General features: G+C 40.8%; 1 protein-coding gene across 2 annotated transcripts in view; it reads left to right on the plus strand.

Moving 5' to 3' along the window:
* Positions 1-13,643: 13,643 nt before the first annotated feature.
* The window catches only part of XDH (xanthine dehydrogenase), a 61,648-nt gene continuing 53,750 nt past the window's right edge, over positions 13,644-21,541 (plus strand). For both annotated transcript variants that reach the window (XM_080408793.1, XM_080408792.1), the window contains exon 1: positions 13,644-21,351. In XM_080408793.1, coding sequence (XP_080264919.1) covers positions 21,298-21,351 — 54 coding nt within the window. In that variant the 5' untranslated portion in view covers positions 13,644-21,297. The remainder of the gene's footprint in view (positions 21,352-21,541) is intronic.

Genomic DNA, 21,541 nt, shown 5'->3' on the forward strand with positions numbered 1-21,541 from the left:
AGCGGTGGCAGTGGTCCCTGCTGGGGGTCTGGACAGCCCTGTGCTCCGGCATTTGCCTTCTGGCAGCCTCTGTGATTTCTGGGCTGGCTCAGTGCTGTGGGCCACTGCAGGCCCAGGCTGGTGGGTAAGCAAAATGACCGCCTCATGCTGGCAGGCTGCAGTCCCCTCCCTCCTCTGGGGAGGTTTTTGGTGTCTCTGTGTGTGTGAACGTGCTTGTCCTTATTTAAAATGAAACAAAACTCTAGTATGTTTTTGTGGTATGTTAGTAGATCACTACTTACGCCTGGGCTGGGTGCTGTGTGTTTTAGGGTGGAGGCAGGCTGCTTTGGGCGATGTTGCCCACTTGCAAGTAGGGCCAGGGTCTGTGGCTGTCTGTGCTGGGAGCGGAGTGGGGGTGACAGCCCTGCAGCCAGGGTGCGTGTCACCTGGCACCCTCTGTCCACTCTGCGCTGCAGCTCCTTGTGATCAAGGCTCCAGAGGGGCTGCCGGAGGCACCGCTTGCTTGAGGACCGGTCCAGTGGTTCCTGCTGGCTTTCTCCCAGTGTGAGCCATGTCCTCGCTGCAGGGATGAGGTATGTCTATGGGCTCCTTCTTGGGAGTCCTCCCAGCCTGCGCTGGCCCTGGCAGTGGGGTCTGTGTGTTTCCCCTGCACAAAGCAGTGCCCTGTAAGGAGGTGGGTGTCTCATGTCCTGGCCTTCCAGAGGAGTGGGGCAGAGTGCTGTGAGGTGGTATGTGCCTTCCCTGTGCTCAGGGTGCAGGTCCTGGGGGCTTTCTGTCCTGCTGGCAGCTTGCTTGGTGTAACCCTCCTGTAAGTGAGGTTCAAGGTCAAGTGCGTGAGTCTTGGGTCTGAGACAAGTGGTGTGGAGCCTGATGTGCTCTGTAATGCTAAAGCTGGCTGGTGCCCTGGTGTCCCTCAGCCAGCAGGCCTGGCTGCTGCACCTGTGGTCTAGCACCCCGTAAGCAGGACCAAAGCCTCTTCCTCTGTGGCTGGTCATGCCCTGCCTTAGATGCCTGCCACAGTGTTGTCAGAAACTTGGCAGCCCTGGCTCCAGTCAAGACTGCTGGCCCTCTCTTGCCTGGTGGGTGAGCAGCTCTGTGGCAGCTGCTGGTGAGTACAGGAAGTTTGAAAGAACAGACCATACAGCTAACTGGTCTAGGTTAGTATATTAGGAGAGATTTGCTAATGGAAGTTGATTTTTGCTGTCTGCAGAAGGCACTTTTGATTTCATGGAATTAATCTGCCTGCAGTGTAACTTTAATCTGCCTGCAGTGTAATTTTTCCTTTCTTTTTCAGTATATGCTTTTCAGGGCTACCGGAGGACAATTAGAATGTAGATGTCTTCTTTAGGAGCTAAAAGTAAACCAGGCTATTATCTTCCCTTTGAGAAAGAGAACTGCAGTTGTATTGTCTGAATCGTGAAGTTTCCATGAAAGATAAAAGCTCAGCCTGCAACCTATAAAGATCATTGGTAAAGTTTTTCTTGATTTTTGGTGGGAATAGAGTGGCTGGGAGAATTAGCAGTATTGTAAAGAAGCAGATTGCTCAGTGAGTAAAGATGAGCCCTGACAGCTATGCTCCTTTGTAGTGCTAGATGAAAAAGATTTCTAACCTTTGCTTGCGAAGTTCAGCTGAGGAAAACTTGCCTGATACGTTGTACAGGCGTAACTGCTGTGGGTGCTTTGCAAAGCTCAGTGTTGCTCACTGTGAATTTAATGTTAGTGTCATACTCCAGCTGCTTATAGAAATGCAGTTAATAGGATATGTCTTTATGATAGGCTGGTGTAAGTAACACAGTGCAAACAGACCCCCAAGGTTCAATACATGTGTAGCTAGAGCAAAACAGAAAATGAAACTGAAGTTTTAAAGGTCTCCTATGCATAATTCCTGTAAACTAGATCCTACTAATAGACTGGTCCTGGAGGAAGTTCATTAGCAGGTCTTTTGGCAATCTACTCAATACTTTTTCTACATCCTTCTAAATCAAAGAATGTAGCTACTGTTGCTGCTTATGTCTTCTAAAAATGTTGGCATGTCTGAGGAGCTGCATGTCATGATTGGCTTACACCTTCACACTATGTATTTTATACATATTACCTAATCAGATTTCATGGTTAAAGATGCAGCTGCGTTCACCTGCTTGGAAAAGTAGTGAGTGGGCTGAACTAATGTTGAGAAATATGAGGAATGATCTTTCTTGACTGGCTTGCTCAAAAAACATTCCCCCCGCCCCCCCCCCCCCCCAAAAAAAAAAAAAAAAAAAAAACAAAAACCCAACTCAGCAACAGGCCCACAACATTGTTAGCAGTTTTGTTGCCTGACTCACCTGAGCTTCTGACTGAAATTGAAAGGTGAAAAGGTGTCTGCAACAGCAGTGTGTCCTGGAACTTTAGGGCATTCCTAAGTTTTTTGATCTTAGATTTATGGGGCAAAAATGCTACCTTAATAAGTTGGAAGGATACTTTCTTAGGGCAAGTGGGGAGTGTAGTCTGTACACTCCACATATACATTCTTTGGGATAGCTAGCAAGACTACCTGAAAGAGATGTGACCAGTATAGGGTAAATCCAAGCTATGATCTTGCTTTTGTGATACAGTTTGAAACAGGGCACACGAGCTCCCTCTCCCTTGGCTCTGCTGATGCAGCAACACTTAGGGTGGAAACCAGGCCTCCTGTGTCAGCTGTACACAGCAGTTTTTGTCAGGAAAGTCTTTAATGGATACGGTTTGCTGATTTCTACTGGCTAAAAAGTATTAGCACTGCCACTGCAGTGGATACAGACCAGGGAAGTTCACGGCATCATGTAGATAAACTTCAGATATGTCCTTGCCTTGTGCTTAGCTGCATGCTTAGTTCATGGGAAAAGTAACTTGGAATTTATGGGAACTTGGGTTTGGAAGGGAATTGGTGGAGTATAGCAAGTGGTTGTCTTTGCAAAGAGCACAACCTGCATAATCAACATGGATGGGTGACAGACTGCGGGAAAGTGCTCTCCTGACGTGCTGTGGCTGGGAAGGCTGTGGTGTCTAGGTGCCTTAGAGAAGAAAATCTGTAATGTGGCGATGATGAAGATATGCTTGCACATGCTTTGATATTTAGAAAAAAAATGAAAGGAAAAGCAAGGAGTAGAACAAAAAATTATTTAGTTTTTGAAAGGTAGTATGATTGCCTTTGGAGACAGATTAAATGGCTCAAGTTAGTTCATGCAGTGTTTAGCCAGGGTAAATACACAGACTGCTTCCCACAAGTTCTACGCTATGACAGATACTGTCTTTAGACGGATATAACGAATCATTTTTTCAGGGAGTGCCTGTCTCAACAATACATAGTGTGTCCAGGAAATTCTAGGTCTGACACTTGAACTTGCAAGAAGGTGTGACTGGAAGATTTGACAAGCTCTGCATGGTTGAACACACTTCACGAAACAACCAAGGGCAACCTGAACTAGGAAAATATTCAGTATCAATTTCATCCTCTTTTGAAAGCTTTGTGTGGCTTTTCCCCGCACGGTTCTCTTCATCATGGACACAGAAAACTTATATAATGCTTTCCAAAAAAAGAAGAGCATATATTTCCCCAGTGTGGTTAATTTAAGTGTTGCAAGGAATACTAAACTAGGGAGGGACTAGATGATAGTACTGTTCCTAACAAACTCTTCCCTGAAGACATAAGATAGGGCGACTGTGACTGCTGTAACTGTAGGTAAGGTCACTGAGTTTCATCAGAACATGCTTTTGTAGGTGCTCATCGTGTTTGGGCAAAATCTTGATCTTCGGCAGCATTCTTAAAAAGTTTTAGTTCCAGCATTTTCTAGTTCTCCCATTTCCCAAGGGGATTAATGACATGGATGTTCCTGTTACAAATAATCCTTAAGTCAGCTGTGTGCTGTGGGAACAGTAAAATGCTTGGTGAATGTTTCAAAGTGCGTTGGCTCTGCTCAGGGTTGCGCCATTCACCTGAAGTAGGGAAGAGGCTGGAAAGGTGTTGCAAGCTGCAACTGATAGGTCATCTAGACATTTGCTACACAAGGATGGATCAAGGTCATGATAATTCTTCTCATACTCATCTCAAAACAACAGGTTACTTAAATCAGTCAATGTTTGCTCTTCTGTGATTGCAGTGGGAAAACACACATCTAAAAATGACCTCCTAACAGTGACGTTAGGCTTTCTGAGGTGTGTCTGTCAATTGGAAGCCATGGGAGTAATTTGCTTTTACTGTGGTTAGGCACAAGCGGAAGCTAGTCAGGTAGTAACGAGTGCTTTCATATGACTTATTAAAGTGTTAGCATCAATTATTTATTGCAAATTATGGATTTGTAATCTAAAAAGATCTCATGATAATGGACACCTCATTATGTTCTTTATTAATAGAAGCAGGGAAAAAGCAGAACTAGTTTGAATTGCTTCAGTTTACTGTGGTCTCACCAAGTGGTTGTAAACACATCTTTGTACGATATTTCACTATCCGAGCTGGAAATAGAATGGACACCGTTACCTGTAAAGTAATCATTACTGGCTTGATGCTGCTTGTAACTGTCTTCATTATAACTAGGGAATCAAGTGTCATCTGCACTTCAGGCACAAAATCTCATGGTACTAGTTCTAGAATGACTATGAGTGCCTTATTGATTATATCATTATGAGGATTAGTGAACGTCAGGGTGTTCAATTTGTTACAGCCATACAGAGAATGAATGTTGAGCCTAAGTGCTAAGACCAAAGTTGTATTAGTTGTCCAACCCGGCACATAAAGCTTTATGTGGAACTTGTGAATGTTAAAATTTAATCAAAATCTTAGATAGCATCTTCCTAATTGCATAAGCTTGCAGATTTTATCAGCCCTAGACTGAATACACAGGAAAACTCCATCACTGGTAACCATGGATATTAATTTAGAAGGAGTGGTAAGAAGTACACATCTCCTTTAGGCAGCAGCAAACCTTTTCAGATTCTTAATTGGCATAAATCAATGAAGAGCACTTTGAGTGGGATATGTCCTCTATTTAAAAGAAACAAACATCAAGAGGCAGAATTGCTGAAATCTGAAGAAACAAAAGGCAAGATTTAATTGCAGTAGAGTTGGTGTAACTGTTAAGGGCTCTGGTTACCTTAGAGGAATTAGTAAAATACCAACTAGGAAATAGTTACCTAAACTTAAGAGGAACACTAGCAGCTTAATTAAGCAGAAGACACTGATTTTTTACAAATGCTTCAGTTTTCACTTTATTCTGTGTTCTGGCTTTCAACCAGAGACAAGTTAGCACTGGCCCATCAAACTGCAGGAGAAATTTAATCAGCACCACTTTCCAACTATTGTGCAAACAAATTGGCAAGATAAACTGACAAGTAAGTTCTACAAAGCTTGTGCAATTGGTAGTCCCTGGAGCAATCTGCATAACTATTCAGTTTCATGTCCCTTGGTGAAGGCCACCAAACTTTTGCAATTTTTGATTGAATGGACTTTTAATAATCAAAAATTAAACCTTCGAAAGAGGTGTAAACACATCTGGAAATGATCCTTATACATGATGGGAATGTTTGGACTGGTATGTGGACTGGGTTTGTCTCTGCAAGACAAATCTTCCTGGTTGGCCATGTTTATTTCAGGAGCGTGATCATTGCGTCTTGAAAGCATGTGGGGCAGGGTGAGATTGAGGGCTCGCTTTTCCTTGAGTTTGTGCATGCCAGATCTTCCTCTGAGGAGGGCTCTGCAGTGGACAGCTGATGTTCTGCTCTGAAAACATTAGAGCAGAATAACTTACTGATACGTGGGAAAGTAGAGCTGTAATGAAAAGTACTAGATGGTCTTGGGTAACATCTAGCCAATGTAATTATTGGGAAAGAGGAACAATTTGCAGGCAAAAGGGGAGTGAAGAGCTTTAGCTATAATCAGTGATTTTTCCTGTGGTCTGTTGCTGGATCAGCTGGGAGAGTCTGGTGGAAATGTCTTTGTGTAGACCTGTGAATGCTCTGTGTAGACCTGGAAAAATTTTCTTCCCTGCCTGCTCTGCCACAGATGCAGGTGGGAGCTGGAAATGAAATCATGGGAACATTCTTAATTTAGCTCTGCAGTATTGAAGTTTCTGCTTTCTAAGAATTCAAGAAGGAATACTAATTTTTCTTTCAAGAATCTAGAGTAAATGAAAATCAAACCCATCGGTATTGGGTCCATTTCAACAAATTAATTTAAAGCAGTATTTTGAAGTGACAGAATTAGTTGGATGGTCTAGTAACTTTAAAAGCGCCTAGTACAGACATTGTAGAAATGGGAGTGTGGATTGATTGCTTCTATTTCTGTGCTACTGCTGATTTACTATATAATCTAAGAGTTCCTCTTAGTGTCTCAGCTTTTCCTGTCTGTAAAACTGCAAGTAACAACATTACAGGGTGTTGTGCAAATGTTAATTAATGTTCATTAGATTATTTTGGTAGCTCTTGGTAACATAGCAACATGAAGTTATTACAGGGAGAAATAATAGTATGTGGCCCAGTACTAGCAATGTGCAAAACCGAATGAATATACCTGTTAAAGTTTTTAAAGCATAGATCCAATCAAATCAACCTTAAACAATGGGTAAAATAGACATAAAGAAATCCTGTTACTTCTTACAAACTCTTCTCAAATCATTAATATGCACATTGAAGATGTAAAATTTCAGGTTTGAATTGCAACTTTAATTCCAAGCCTTTATTGACTTTGGGAGCTTAATTGGGAACGTATGGGATACATAAGGTCAAGTTTATAATTCTCCTGAGGATGTATACCCTACAAAACACCAAATGAAAATAACAATTGATGCTTTGTAGAAAAAAAATTCTGTATGGGGGGTTTTAGGATTTTTTTAATAAACAGTTTAATTGACCAAAACTACCCTTTCATTGAGGTCTGATAAGGTGCTTCCTCTGTGATGATACAATTCTACATCTTTGTACAGGTATAGCTTTGAAGTCACTGTTGTAGTTGGATTAGGTTCCCCAACAACATCTTAGGTGTAACAGTATGAATAAATAACACAGAAACACTTCCATTCTGTTATCTTGCAGGTTTTCTTGGCAACTTTTGTGCCCTGATATTTTTTCTGGCAAAGTTTTCTTTGGTAAAATGTCGATATATTTTGTATGTGCTTTTTCATCTGTAAGGTGTAGTTTTTGGTCTGTATCTGTTAGGTAAATTGGGTTACAGTCAGACTGTTTTAAGTTTACTGTTCATATTCTATTAATTTCGTAGCTAAACTAGAAGAATACGACAGGATTATGTTGCATTCACAACATCTCCTTTGGTTTGCCAATTTATAAACAGTCCCTGGGTAATTATAAACAGTTGTATAAACTTTCCAGAATGACATCATTGACAGTGTACCATTGAGTCATTTGAGGCATCCTATAATATGAATGAGTCAGAGCAGGAATCTTATTTGCTTTGTTTCTAGTATACTCTTTGAAGGATCTGTCTCTAGCATGTGTAGTATCCCACGTCTGACTTTGCAGTTCCTCTGCCATGTCTGTTTCCCAGCTAGGTTTTGTCACACAGGATTGCATAACTTCAGAAGAGGAATATGGTATTTCCAAATATTAATTTCTTCTCGCATCTCCAGTTAGGCTTTGGAGCATTTCTCACTCTGCTCTAGTGGATGATGAGGTGACACTTCAGTCCCCTGCTTTCCAGCAGCGAGGTAGCTATCTTGGCTCATTGAGACTCTAGCTCTCAGTCAATATTGGACTTGGGCCGTCCTGGCAATCCACATACCTCATGCACATTTATTACAATGAAATGTAGTTGGTTGTGGAGGGTTTGCCATGAGTCAAGCATAACTTTCATTTCAGGATTCAGTCAATGTTAATATTTGCTTAACTAGCAAATAGTTAGCGGGGCATTCTTTAATGTGCTTAAAGATTTTGTAATATTGATACCTGATCCTTATGAAAGTACGATAAGTCAAGCAATGGGGCAGGTGCTGCTTCCATGCATTATCCTGTTGTTCTGGTATCATTTAGATAGTTTAAATGAACCGGTGCCTTCCTGTAGGTGCTGCCTCACTCCTCAGCAGGATGAGGCCCTTGTCTGAAGGAGCTGGAAACAGGTGTGGCAGACTGCATGATGCCCAAGTAGAGAGACACAAAAGGGAAGTGTCCAAGAATTCTAGCAAGAAGAGGTTGCTATGCTTTTGGGGCTCCCACTGCACTGGTTTAACTGATACATCATGTGATATGGAGTGAGACAGAAATGGAAGCTGTAAGTGGTGAAGACGTTCTTTATGAGAAGAAATTGTCTGGGCTAGAGAAATCATACCTAGGTCTAAATTGCTCCTCTCTGAGACTCGCATGCGTATTGGAAAAGTTACGGAGGCTGGGCAAAGCAGGTAGGGATGCTCCATTTCAGGGCTTCCTGTCTAGCAGAGCAGGGACCTCACACACAGGGCTCATGAAGCCGAATATGTGTGAAAAGGAAGAAGCTCATCTAGGGTCTTCTGCTGTTTTATGCCTGAAAAGCTTGCTGTCATCCAGCTGTTTACTTCTAACAAATAGAGAAATAGTAAACTATGCTAGATTGCAGGCTTTTTTTTCTTTAAGCTATTAAGAGGTGTCTAGGGTGACAAAAACCAAAATTAACCATTGTTTATTTGGCAGAGACCGTCTGACAGGTTGGAGAGGACAGCAGGTGCCTATTTTCTACCTCTCAAGGGGTGAAAACAAAGCACTCTGTCGCTGTTGCTGTTTCTGTCTTTGTCTCTGGAGCTCTTCACCTTGCTTCTGGTCCTGACTTGTTGGAAATGTAGTTCTGATACTTTTGTTAAAGAATTCCAGGTAAGAGGTACCACCCAAGGTGAAACATGCCAGTTGGAAATGAGCTACAACAGCTACTGTAGGTGGTGACTGAATTGCAAATGTGGGAGCACATGTTTTTGTCTGCAGGACAATCAGGCTGGAAGAAGCCATCTGGCTTGGTCCTGGAATGCACCCACACTGCTGTGAGGGGGAGAATCCATTGCTTCACACTGAGGAGCCAGACACCTGGCCATCCCGCTTGGCAGATGGTTGTCTTTTCTGCAACCAAGCCTCCTCTCCACTGAGGTCAGAAATAAGAAGGGAGAGGCAGAGGAGCACTCCATATCCAAGGATGGAGGTGCGCTGCCTTCACTCTCAAGGAAGTCAAGAAGGGTTAATGATTCCAGACTTGGGTCCGTAAGCTGCAGAGTAGAAGAAGTAGGTGGCTGAGTAGGGGACAAATGTAAAGGGAAACACATCATCACCTTTCCAAATAAAAAGCCTAGCTCAGAAAGGTAATCAACCTTCTTTTGACAGTATGGTCAGAACTTGGAGGCAGCAGTGATCTGCTGTAGAGTGATTCTGCAGGCTAGCAAGTAGCAGATGTGGTCTGGAGAGACTGAAACACATGGCATGTGTCCTAAATCAACCAAGATTTTCAGGAAATCATGATAATCGGTGGAGATCCACAAGATGGATTAGATACTGTAGTGGCATCTGTTCAAGAAACTTCTCTAAGGGAATTGCTGTCAAAGTGTATTTATGATTCCTCTGTTTGGAATCTTTGATGGAACTTTTGAAGTCACAGTTTTGGATTAATCGAAGATAAAGTGGATCCTGAGTAAGAACTCAACTGAAAGGGGTAAGGGTCGTGTCATAAGACAATGATTATGAAGGAGTAAGACTAAAAGCTGAAGTAAATAAGAACAAGAAGGAAACATTGAGATTTATCTGTTCCACCCTTTCCTTTCTTGCACTCAGAAGTTCTGTGGACCTGGATGGGAAACTCAAAATACCTAGTCAGAACCATAGATGAATGCCTGACTGTGGGAACACTGTGACCCCTGCTGGACTTGGTCTGTGCACATATTTGTGCAGACAGTCCCCTGTGTTGAACTTGGGTGCATTCAACTCAGTGGAGTGAGACTGTCTAGCTCCAAGAGCCCTTTAAGATCAGTTTCCCTGTTGTGGAACTGCTCAGCCCAGGCTCAATGCTAGGATACCTGGGAAGACTCTTAAAATATAGAATATGACATCAAATAAGTGTCTTCTGACATGTCACTGGAAAAAAGCTCTAGAACTTTTTTACGTGAAAACTCACTTGGTACCTCTTCATCAGAGCATTGTCATATTTGGAGAACATTGCCTATCTGTGCTTTTCCAGGCATGAGCTTTGCCTTGTTAAAGACTGTGTCATCTGGATGGTTCCTCCTTTCCCTTGAGGAAAGGGAGTTCCAATGCATTGCCATAACTTGACACCAGCTCTTCATTCTGACTCTCACTCTTGTAACTCAAAGATGTTTATTCAAAATAGTGTGTGAGATGTGGGATAAACAGATCAGCAGTTTAATAATTCTGGAGTATGCTGTGATATTGAGACATCCTTTATACAGAAAGGCTGGAACAACAATGCCGGATTTGGTCTTGATAATTTTTTTTGTTGGGGGGGGTCAATTAAAAGCGTTATAAAGTCTCACCAAGCAATAGTGACAAGAGTTTGCTTCTCCAGGTGAGGCGATGAATACTATCAATTGTATGATGATATTTAAATGATTGAACAATATCCAAAATTGTAAGTGGTCAGTTACAATTGTTTGGAAACTTTTTGCATTGTGGAGCATGCTTCCAGGAGTCTGCATTATCAATACATCAAGAACAATTTGCTGGAATGATTTGTGAAGACTTTTTTAAAAATAAAAAGCATACAGGAAAATTCTCATTGTTTTGCCAGGACATAAATTGAAAAGAGGAAGGAAAAAAAAGTTATGTGGATTATTTATCCTGGTTTATCTCGATTGCCAGATTTCAGATCCCTTTCAGCTTTTACAGTGGAATAAACAAACAACTGTTTGTGTTAGGTTTTTTGAAGTTCAACATTAGTCAAGCTGTATGACAGAATCTGAATGAGTATTTTTAAAAATGTTTTTCTTTTCTTCCAGCCTAGGAGTTTCATATTTTAAATAAAATTTAGCTTATGCTATGTCTGTTTTTCCCAATGTTTTCCATCTCATGTATGAAAGCTAGAAGACAATCAGCTTGCTGAGGTGTATTCTGGGTGTCCCGATGTAACACGTCTCAATTGCATAAATGGATTTTGTAATCTTTTCGCTCTGTTGCTTGCACAATATGGATTAAGTTAATTATTTATAGCTTGTCAGGGCAGCTGTTGAAGTGTCCCATGCAATGCAAAAGAAATTGATTCTGATAGGAAGCCATCCAACTGTGCCTTGTCAGTGCAGTTAGGGCCAGAAGACTTTTGAATTAATAGATGAATTTAGAAATTTTTTTCCAGAGAAACGAATGTATCCTATTTGTTCCATCGAATAATTTTCCTGTGTTCATAATTTGTTTTTGAAATGCTTTACAAGTGTCTCTGTTGCTCCCTTTAGCGACCGGCAGAGCAGCCGCCAGGTGGCGGGCGGCCCGCCGGGGCGCAGCGTGCCCAGGGACCCCTCACCAGCATCACTTAGAGGAGCGGGGGGCATGCCCCATCACTTTTTTTTCTTGCAGGTCCTTTTTCTTCTCTTAATGTCTGCTGATGAGAGGGGTCACTGCATTTAAGCTGGCCTTCACAAACTCTTAGCCTGGAGGAGCTGCCATAAGTGGATGGTCAACTGTATCTCACCGTTGGGGTCCCACTGTGGAGTGAGCAGGGCAGGCAAGAGAATTACCCTGCTGGTGCCCCCCTGGCCATCCCTGCCTGCCCTCACCGGGCACAGGGCCCGGGCGCTGCCTGCCAGGCCCTTGACCTTCTCCCGCAGTCCTGCCGCTGACCTCTCCAGCTGACCAGCTCTGGGATCCGCTCCCCCTCCTCGCCCAATAGGGGCTTGCTTTTTGCAAAGTCGCTGCTGAGTCAGGCTGTCACAGATCAGCAGACACTGACCATGAAAGTTCTTAATTATTTTTTTTCTGTAGTTTATCCTGAACATCGTGTCATCTTTCTGCGTCCAAACTTCCTCTGACGTCAGTGCAAGTAAGGGATCAGGGTCAATTTTTTTTTTCTTACAAGAAATGCTGACCTGAACACTCGTCAGGTTAGGAGACCTGAGAAACTTGAAGCGTGAGAAAAATACCTCATAAAATCAAAGATGTCGTCAATGGTGCCCCAAAACTGGTGGGTACTCAATTTTATTTATATATGGGGTTTTTAGTGGTTTTAATGTAAAAACCATTTCTTGTGCTAAAGGGATCTTCCTGAGATACAAAGAAGAGATGTGAGTAACTACAAACTAAACCAGTTTGTATCTTAGACTGCAACATTACTTGAGTTGAGTGGCTGCACTCACTACAAATCTTTATCCAAATAAGATGTAATGGACATCTAGGACTTGTGATAACAGATTATACTCTGAACTCTCTAAACTCTCCTGCTCTTGGAAATTCACTGGATTATGCATTATGGAATAAGCTACTCACTCCATAGTTGTTTCTTAATTGAGAAAACAAAACTGTTCCAAGAAAATTGGTAGTACTTGCGCTGTTCTTCAAGCTTATGTTGCTTTCATGCTTTCAGTTCAGTGTGGGAAAACAGTCTGATGTGTTTACTTTTGTTTTAATTGATCTTTTTTTGACTTTGCATCCTTTTTTCTGGGACGTCAGTGCTGGGAACTGTAAACACAGTGAAGATATGTACATGTTATGTTTCTGTCAACAGAGTATAGGTTCTGGGTTCAGATTCTAGTCTCAGTGAAAACGGTGGGTGGTTTCCCACTAGGTGGAATTCGGAAAGCATTTGATGTTTATTTAACTTCTCTCCCACTGAGTACAGTGAGAAAGGAGCTCAGCTCTCAGTACTCCTGAAAATTTCACCCTTGATGTCATCACTATTTGTCCTGCAGTTTGGTCAGGTTCTCTAACTTCTCTGTACTGCAATAATTTCTTCAGTAAGATGAGAAACTCAAACTAGCTCTTTTAAATCCATGTAGAAATGAGAAGTGTGATGTGTAAAAAGGCTGGTTTTATAAGAATGTTCCTTTGCAAGGGATAGTTTTGTACATTTTATAATACTAGGAAAGTTAGATATAACTAAACTTTTTTTGTCCAAATAACAGTTCTACTCATAGAACAGTGCAGACTACTCAATGCGTGACTCCAATAAATAGATCAAGATAGGTGTTTGAAGGCCAGCCTGGTGAGGGTCTGCATCCCATAAAGGAAGAGGCAACTATTAGAAATGGACCTTGCCTTTGAAGAATAAAAGTCTAGTGAGAGCCTGTCTACCATCACTTTTTGCTATTTCTAAAGTAACAATCATCATGTATCTAATTGGCTGCCACTCCTTGATCTTATGGGTGTTTGCTAGATTGTGATTCTTCCCCTGGTCTGTAGCTGCTTTGTCTAAAGTGGAAGAAGTGGAAGTGGTGACGCAGATACTCCGTGCTCTGAACTGCCAAAGAGACTGCCAGAGTGGGGCCCTGTTCTTGATCTTTGTTCACAGTCACAGTAGAAGTGACTGACAATAATAAACTTCTGGACTAGGGGAGAAAAATTAAAAAGTAAAATCTATGAATACAGGCAAATATTAGCTGACCAGTTCAACAGATAAGTTTCATAAAATAAAGATCTGATTAAAAAATTGCTTCTGCCATGCACAGCTGTGATGTTGTGGTAATGGAAAAAAGAGGCTAATTCACGTGACCACTGAGGTCCTTAAGATCTGAGTACTTAATGTCAATGGCTTGGTGTTGATGCTAGAATCCTGTCAGTTCTTACTTATTTCACCTGTCTGTGCAGGCTACTGTTTGTATTTTTGTGCTTAATATTCTGTCATGTGTGGAATCTGCAGGAGGTTGCATGTTACAGACTCTACTGGCTTCTAAAAGCTATTATCTGCTGCAGTAATCAGTATCATAAAAATAACAACTACGTCTTTCCTCTGGGATCTCATAACCTTTTTCTTTTTTTTTTCTCTTCAGAGGCTTTCGGTTTAGATTACAAACTTTGTGGCACAGAAACTGAAATGTCTCCCTCTTACTGGAAGTATTCTATTGTGGTAATATACCCAATAATACTATAGGACCACTGCTGCAACTCTCCTGGGACAGAAATGTCAGAGCATTTACGTATGGAATCCAGTTTAGGATTAGAACCATCAAAGTCTTCAAGGGAGATGGATTTGAAATTCTGGATTCAACTCCACTGTGTTTCTGTTTATATAAAATAGCTTCTACTTTGGCACAGAAAGCTTTTATTCCCTTGAACATCTTTATTAAAGTGTTTAATATTGGCCTCTCTGCATGCTTGAGATGCATCTGATTTATCTTCTGGAAGGATCACTGAAAAAGCATTGCAAAGAAACCATGGGTTTACTCAGCAGAAACCAGACAGAGGTGTGATCGGACATTCCTGTATTGCTAGTAAGAGAGATAGCAGAGAGCAGAAAACAGCTAGCAGTCGGTTATCAATTTCTACAGTCCCAACCTTGTGTAACCATTAGGGCACACTTACCTTGCCCTGGGAAAAGCAGCTTTGAGATTTCCTATATATGCATATCTTTATACCTTATCTTCTCTTTTATCATTTTTCTCAAGTAGTTTTCTAAGCTGTTTGGTTAAAGCCTATCTTATCGTCTTAAATTAACAAGGTTGGTAATCAAGTTTACATCGAGATAAATCAGCAGCATTCTCCTGAAAGTACAGGTATATCTGTACTCTAGTTAGGTGTCTGCATTAGTCATGCTGGATATTTTATTGCAACAGCCCTGTAATTCATTTGTTGGTAAATATCTCGGCCTCGTTTTGCTGGCTTGAATTCTACAAAGTAATCTCCTGCCAACCCGTGAAAACTGTCAGCTCTGTCTTTTGTATGCAGATATAAAATAATACAGGATACAAAATAAGTAGGGGGAAAACAGTTTTATTAAAAAAGGAAGCCACCCCAGTTCAAAAGGGAGATGAAAACAGTGGTATTTGTCATCAGGTGGTATAAAGGGCAATCATGGTAAATGATCAGAAATATTTTGGGTCTAAGTTCATCATGCAAATATAGGAAGAAGCATAACAGAGGGAATACATTAATTTCTATTTTAACTGGTTTTCTAGTGAATTCTTGAAAAGTGGAGGTAACTTATTCTTCATGAATTGGAAAGCTTCAGGAATGATGAAGATGTAAGCTTTCTGTTTAGTGCCTTTAAATGCCCATACCTGGGCACAAAGTCTGTCACTGAAAGCAGCAAGTCTGACTGAGGTACTTATAAATGAAAATAATCCAGGTAATTAATATGTCTCTTCTGAGTAGTCAGGGATTTGTAGACATGTTTAAGATGTACATAATTCCAGGCTTTCCATGCGCAGTCATCTTTCTTCCCTGTCTAATAAAATAATTTTGGGAGTATGAAGGTTTTTTTATTCCAGGTTAAGACTAGGATATCAGGAACATGACTTAAGAAAATCTGTCTTTTGGGTGTGAGGTAAGATTGAAGGGGAAACACAGGACTTGAAGTAATTTGAGTAATATTTGTAACTTCTGTAATATATGCACAACATATTATCCAGTTTGTAGGCTGTTCAAGGTTCATTTTGAAAGGAGTTATCTCTTCTTTCATGCACTGCTCTTGGAAGGGTGTTCTTCAATGTTACTGCTATAATGTTTATGGCTTTTCTAATTTTCACCTTAAATGATTCATGCTGAGTTTGTAGCAATTGATCTTGAGCCAGCACTGCCCATGATTTTCCAGTGGGTCTTCTGCTTTCTTGCCTGATGTTTGTCTGTTAATATTTACGTAGTGGCAAATTATTTAAAATGAATTTGTTTTGAAGGTAAATCGGTCTGGGTGATACAAGCTGACCACAATGGCTGTAATTGAGACAACTATCCTGCTTCAGTGATGATGATGGCATCTGCTCTCCTGCATTACACTGGTAACAAAACTCTCCTGAAATTCTCTGGGGGACTGGCTTGCCATACTTGTTCAGTCTAGAAAAGTACTTTTGCCAAGTGTCAGTCTTCTTAATGGTAGAAGCCAGTTGGGACCTATAAGGAAATCCTAGCACAAGGTACTAAGAGGTACAGGTCTGTGCAGGGAGGCAGTCTTTTTCTTAGACAAACTTAAGTAGCTGGAGAATGCTCACAAGCTTTTGGTATGCAAATCCTTCCTAGACACAGCAGTCAAATATTAGGTTGATTCAGGAATCCTTCTTTTGTTAACAGAAGCAGCTGTGGATGATTTATTTTGAACAAACTGTCCACCAAAATACTGCATTCTAAAGTGAGAAAGTGATTAACAGTGAGATACACAGGGCAGCCAGAGGAGTTGTGCAGATGCCTAGACAGGTTTAGGACAGTATATTAAATAGAAATTTACATCAAATAGCTGGTACCAGTGTTTCAAAAAGGAGCTGTGTGCTGGACTGCATCCGGTGTATAGACAAGAGAAAACTAGATTAAATGATCTCTTGAACAAAATTCACCCATCCCTTCACCGGGACAGAAGAAAATAAGTGAGGCAGACCTCTGTGTAGAGACCGTCTCCTAGGAAGAAAAGCAGTGGAAAATTAGCCATGTAGGGTATGGGGTGGGAACAAGCTTTTACTGACTTAGGCTGATCCAGAAGCTCCTACTTGCCTGCTCAGGGATCTTGGAATATCAGGGCATTATTTGATGCCAGAGAGGAGGTGCTTTAGTAGCTGTTCAGAAGAATGAAGAGCTTTACATGGTTGTTGCAGCTGTCCCCTCCCCTTTCCTCCTTGAAATGCTGGAGATGGTGCTTCCACGTGTGACAAAGAGCAGCCAGCCTCTGCAAGAGGATTCTGCTTCTTTCATCCTAGGACAGAGTTATAATCGCTAAATACAAAAGGTACTCCTAGAATGTCAGCAGATGAAAAGGAAGAAAGGCCAAGAAGAAAGTTTAAAACACCTTACTGATTTTATTGAGTTATATTAGCAGGGCAAGGGTCTGCAGTTTCTCTTTCATGATACCCTGGAAGCAAGTAAAAGACACCTGGTAGGTGTCAAGTTAGCTGCTACTGCTGAAGACAAGGAACACGCATTAACATGTCTGCTTGGAAAGAAGTTGCCTTTTGGGTCAGATATCTGAAACAACCTTTATTTGGTCTGCTGGAGCTAGGTAATGAAAGAAAAACTGCAAATAGAATTAATACAAAAGTCTTGTTTTGCTAATAGTTCTGAAAACTAGTAACAACCGGTACTTCTCAACAGAAGGCAGAATTAACTAACTTATTTCATTTCTTCTTGCTGCCAGAGGAAGCCAGGTGGTAGGACAAGGAAAAGAACTATAATTAAACTCCACCCATTTTCAAATGCAGCTGAAGAGATCATAATTCATGAAATTAATCCATACAATTAGACAATATTCATACAGTTATAAACTGAACACTGAATGATTAGTGATTCATGAATAATGAGGTAGTATCCACTCACAAACCTCATGAGGAGATCCAATTTGTATTTCCTTTGTGACCATGATCCTTTTTAAACCTGTATCTGTAACCAGCAAATAATTTAGACACCTCATAAGAAAGTGCATGAAACTTAGGGGGTTTTTTTGTTTGTTTTTACTCTGAGAAATGCCTTTGCAATAAGAAAAAAAATCTATGAAATTGCCATATGAGTATGAAAGTAAGGTATTGCGTATTTTTTCAAAGTAGCAAGTTTACTGCCTGGATTAAGATCCTGAAGATTCCATTTCTTTGAGATCTTTTGGGAGACTTTATTGGCAAAGTATGAATGTTCCTATCCAGTCAGATAAAAAGTCCACTTATTTCAGGAGCCAGTCTTCCACAGTGGTCAATAGGTGATGTCAGGGAGATCAGGCATCCTCAGGCAATACTCTGCCTTCACATTCACAGTCTATAATCAATACTATGTGATTATTATTTTTGTTATTTACACAGAGAACGCTCACAAGAAAACAACACAACCACCAGTAGTTCATGTTCTGAAGAAGAATCTTTAAGTAAGATATGGTGTGTAAAGCCCTAAGTAGCCTGGTGTGCCCTTATAACTGACTCTGCAGCAGGTGGAGCTCTCTTGAGACCCCTGGAAAGAGTGCTAGTGCATGTTTCCAGAAAGGCTATCTGTGCCAGCCACGGATCTAAAGCAAACAAGTTGTTTCCACTGAAAGGTGCTGTACACATGCTTTAGCAACAGTGGATACTTCATAAATTTGTAGAAGTAGTTTGAGTATTAGAGAGAGGCAGCAGGCCTGCAGAGTTAATGTGAAAACCCTGGAAGCTTGATGCATGGGATACTGCGTTAAAGCAATGACTTGGGACTTTTTCTTTACTATTTGCTTTACAGAATTGCTCCTTGTAAATCCCTCCACAGAATCCTTTTCAGAACTGTCTGTTCTATTCTTTCTTTCCTTCTATTTTCCACAAAAGGAACAGGAGAACAAAGCAACACACCACCTTACCTTTGTTTTAAACCTTTTCCTTTTCTACCTCTGGCACTGGTTTGTTGTACTTTCATGCGTTTACCTAATTTTGTCAGTAAACTCCTTAGGCAGGAACGGGGTTTCTGTAAATTTTACCGTATTTATTGAGCTACACATATGGTCATCTGCCGAACAGATTATCATTATGATTGCAACAGCCAGGTCTGTGGGATTAATCAGTCAGAATGAGAAAAGCCAGCTGCTTTTTTAAAAAAATATTATTATTGACTAATATCTATTGCTTTCTGAGCTTTTTACTGAGAGAGACTGCAGAAAATTTTGAGCTTCTAAACCATACCTATCTCTAAGTTATGAATGGGCAAAGGGATGGTTTCTAAAATGGGAAACCTTTTAGACTTTAACTGACTGTTAAGTCAGAAAGCTTTGTCTCATAACCAATTTGCATCTGATTGGCAAAATTTTTTAGTTTTAGCTCACTTGAGTTCTACACTAATAGAGATGTTCTTATGTTATAGAAGTTTACTGAGAGTTGGTGGCCTTCTTTTTTCACTCCTTTCTGTCACTTCTGGCAATCCATTATTCTGTTTTGGGTGGGTTTCCAAAAATGGGTAGGAGACATCAATAGCACAAGCACTCTCGTGCTCCGGAGTTATTTAGAGGATTTGGAAAACTCCTCTCCTAGGTGTCTTGGTTTGCTGCCTGTGAAATGGGTATGGTAATAGACGATCCCATCAGGTTAAGGAGAGAATGAATGGATTTGGTACTGTATGATCAGTGACACTTCTGAGGTATGGTCTGAAGTTTTATATTACGGTGTAATCTGCATATAGAGGTCACTATTACGGATGTGTTTATTTTTATATTACATACATCGGAGATTGATGGGTCAAAAATAAACATTATGATGGCATATCACAAGATGCTGTTTCTGGTTTAGCAGAAAGGGGTATTTTAGCTAAGGCTAGGCAAAAATTTGCACATGGGATTCCTTAAAGAGATGACTTGATTACAGGTGTTCTTTAAATTATGCGTTATGGAAAACACAGATTAGGAAATTAAGTACGTTTGATTTTGGTGTTAATGCTGTAATGGTTAGTTGCTTTAAGATTGCTGTAACACGTTACCTGTGGTTATGAGTAATAATTATTTAAAATATTTCAAAACTACTTATGAGTACTAGGCTTGTACACTAATTTTGAGATTGATGCTTGCTACGTGAGGGTAGTGCTTGTGTAAATTTGCATAGATATAAGGCAATGTAGCCAAAGATTTCTTGGAGAAAAGTGTCATTTTTCTAATACTCTTACACCACAAAGTGGGAGGTGCCAGACAATAGGTGTCAGCACTAGTTCAGCTATGCACAACTTTACTGCAAATGTAGATTAACAGCTGGTGTTAAGCACAAGTTTGCTGTGAACTACGCTTTCAGCAAACTGAATGCCTGTAAGGAAGTGCTGAGACAATGTTTGACACTTGTTATAAAATAGCTTTTCTAAAGGATAAACTGGGCAATAGAATACATGAGTCAGAAGAGAAAAGCCGGTAAAACTAATGTATGTATTGTATTTACTCTGACACATTTCCAAAATACTGAAGGAAGGACTTTTTCTTAGGCTTGTGATGGGACTCAATGATCTTAAGGGTCTTTTCCAACCTAAATGATTCTATGAAAATAATAATTTGATTAGGTTTTGTTGTTTTGTGAATTGTTCAGAGAGGTTCCTGGGAGGAAGACTTTGATGTAATGCTTTCCCAGGGACTTTAAGAAAACAAAAAGAAACCCACCTAATTGAAACTAACAAGCCTGGTATGCTGAAGAAGGAAAGCAAAGTCACAAAAATCAGAATGGAGCAGACGGGATTAAGTACAGTGCTAGGAAATTTCCGTGGAACTTTAGAATTGTTGTTTTGTGGAAGAACTTAAAACTGGAATTAGGGGTTTAGAGTTCTTGTTTGTGAAACCAACACATGCCATATTTGGCATCTGTGGACAATTCTGTGAAAATTTCAGAAGAAAACCCAGGAAAACTTAATGCAAAATGTATGGTTGTGTAATGGAGAAACCAGAAGAAACCACCACCAAGAAACTGAAAGACAAAACATTCTTCAAAGAATTGGCTTTCCTTTTTGTTTCGCTGGCAACATGCAACTAAGTTTGAGGATGTGAGGATTAAGCTGAAAAAGGTAAGCCTAAATGCTTTAAGAGCCCAGTGAAAACATTGTGGTCTTAGCCCAGCACCTCTTTTGAGGTGCTGGATCAGAATGTCAGTTCTGTAGAATTGCTTTTATCTGGACAAAAATACATGTTTAAATTATGTCCTTGCAGATAGTGTACTGTAGCTTTAAAACTGTAAGGAAAATAGTGAATTAGTCTTGTAGTCTGTCTCCTGGCTGATGTGCATGTATTGAAGAGTTTTTAGATAAGCAGGCGCTCTTGTTAGGGATCTGGGCATGGTGGATGCCCAGTGAATGGCTATGCACAGAGCAAGGCAAACAGAGTTTTTTCTTGTCAATATTCAGTGAGGGATAGTTGGGAGACACACACGCACCCCCCTCCTCCAGAGTTTGCCTTGTATTGCAAAATACTGTGAATTCCTGGCAGCTGTTGCAGTGGCACACTGAGTGCCCCAAGCCTGGCAGTATACTCTAAAGGGAATGCAGCTGAATTGTGATCTATTGCTATATAAAAGGGGGCGGGTCATTCTGCTCTTTCCAGCTCCTTTTCTGTCATTACTGCTGCAGAAGCACCAACCAAATGCAGCTGGCACGCCTCTTCGTTGGCTCTTATATAATATGGGGTTACACAGGGCAATGATGTAGAAATAAAGTCAAACATTCTTTAGGCAGACTCATATTACTTGTCGTATCGCTGGTGCTCACTTCACTGTGGGGCGTAGGGCTGCTCTTGGAAGGGTGATCTGTGACCCTGTTTGAGTGAATTTTGGAAAGGTGTGCAGGATGGCTCCAAACGAGACGGGGGATGAACTAGTGTTCTTTGTGAATGGTAAAAAGGTAAGGAAGATTCCAGCTTTCTGTACGGCTTGCTCCTGGAATGTGGCTTGATTACTTATTTTTTCTAGTCGTCTTTTTCCTCTAAAGTTTTCTGATACTGTCACAATTGCCATGGCTTTTAAATATTAAACTGTGAAGACTATTGGTTTGCTAAGTGGCTTTTTTCTCTTCTTTGACTGACTTTATGTTC

The sequence above is a fragment of the Falco punctatus genome, assembly GCF_963210335.1.
Source record: "Falco punctatus genome assembly, chromosome: 12".
Lineage (NCBI taxonomy): Eukaryota > Metazoa > Chordata > Aves > Falconiformes > Falconidae > Falco > Falco punctatus.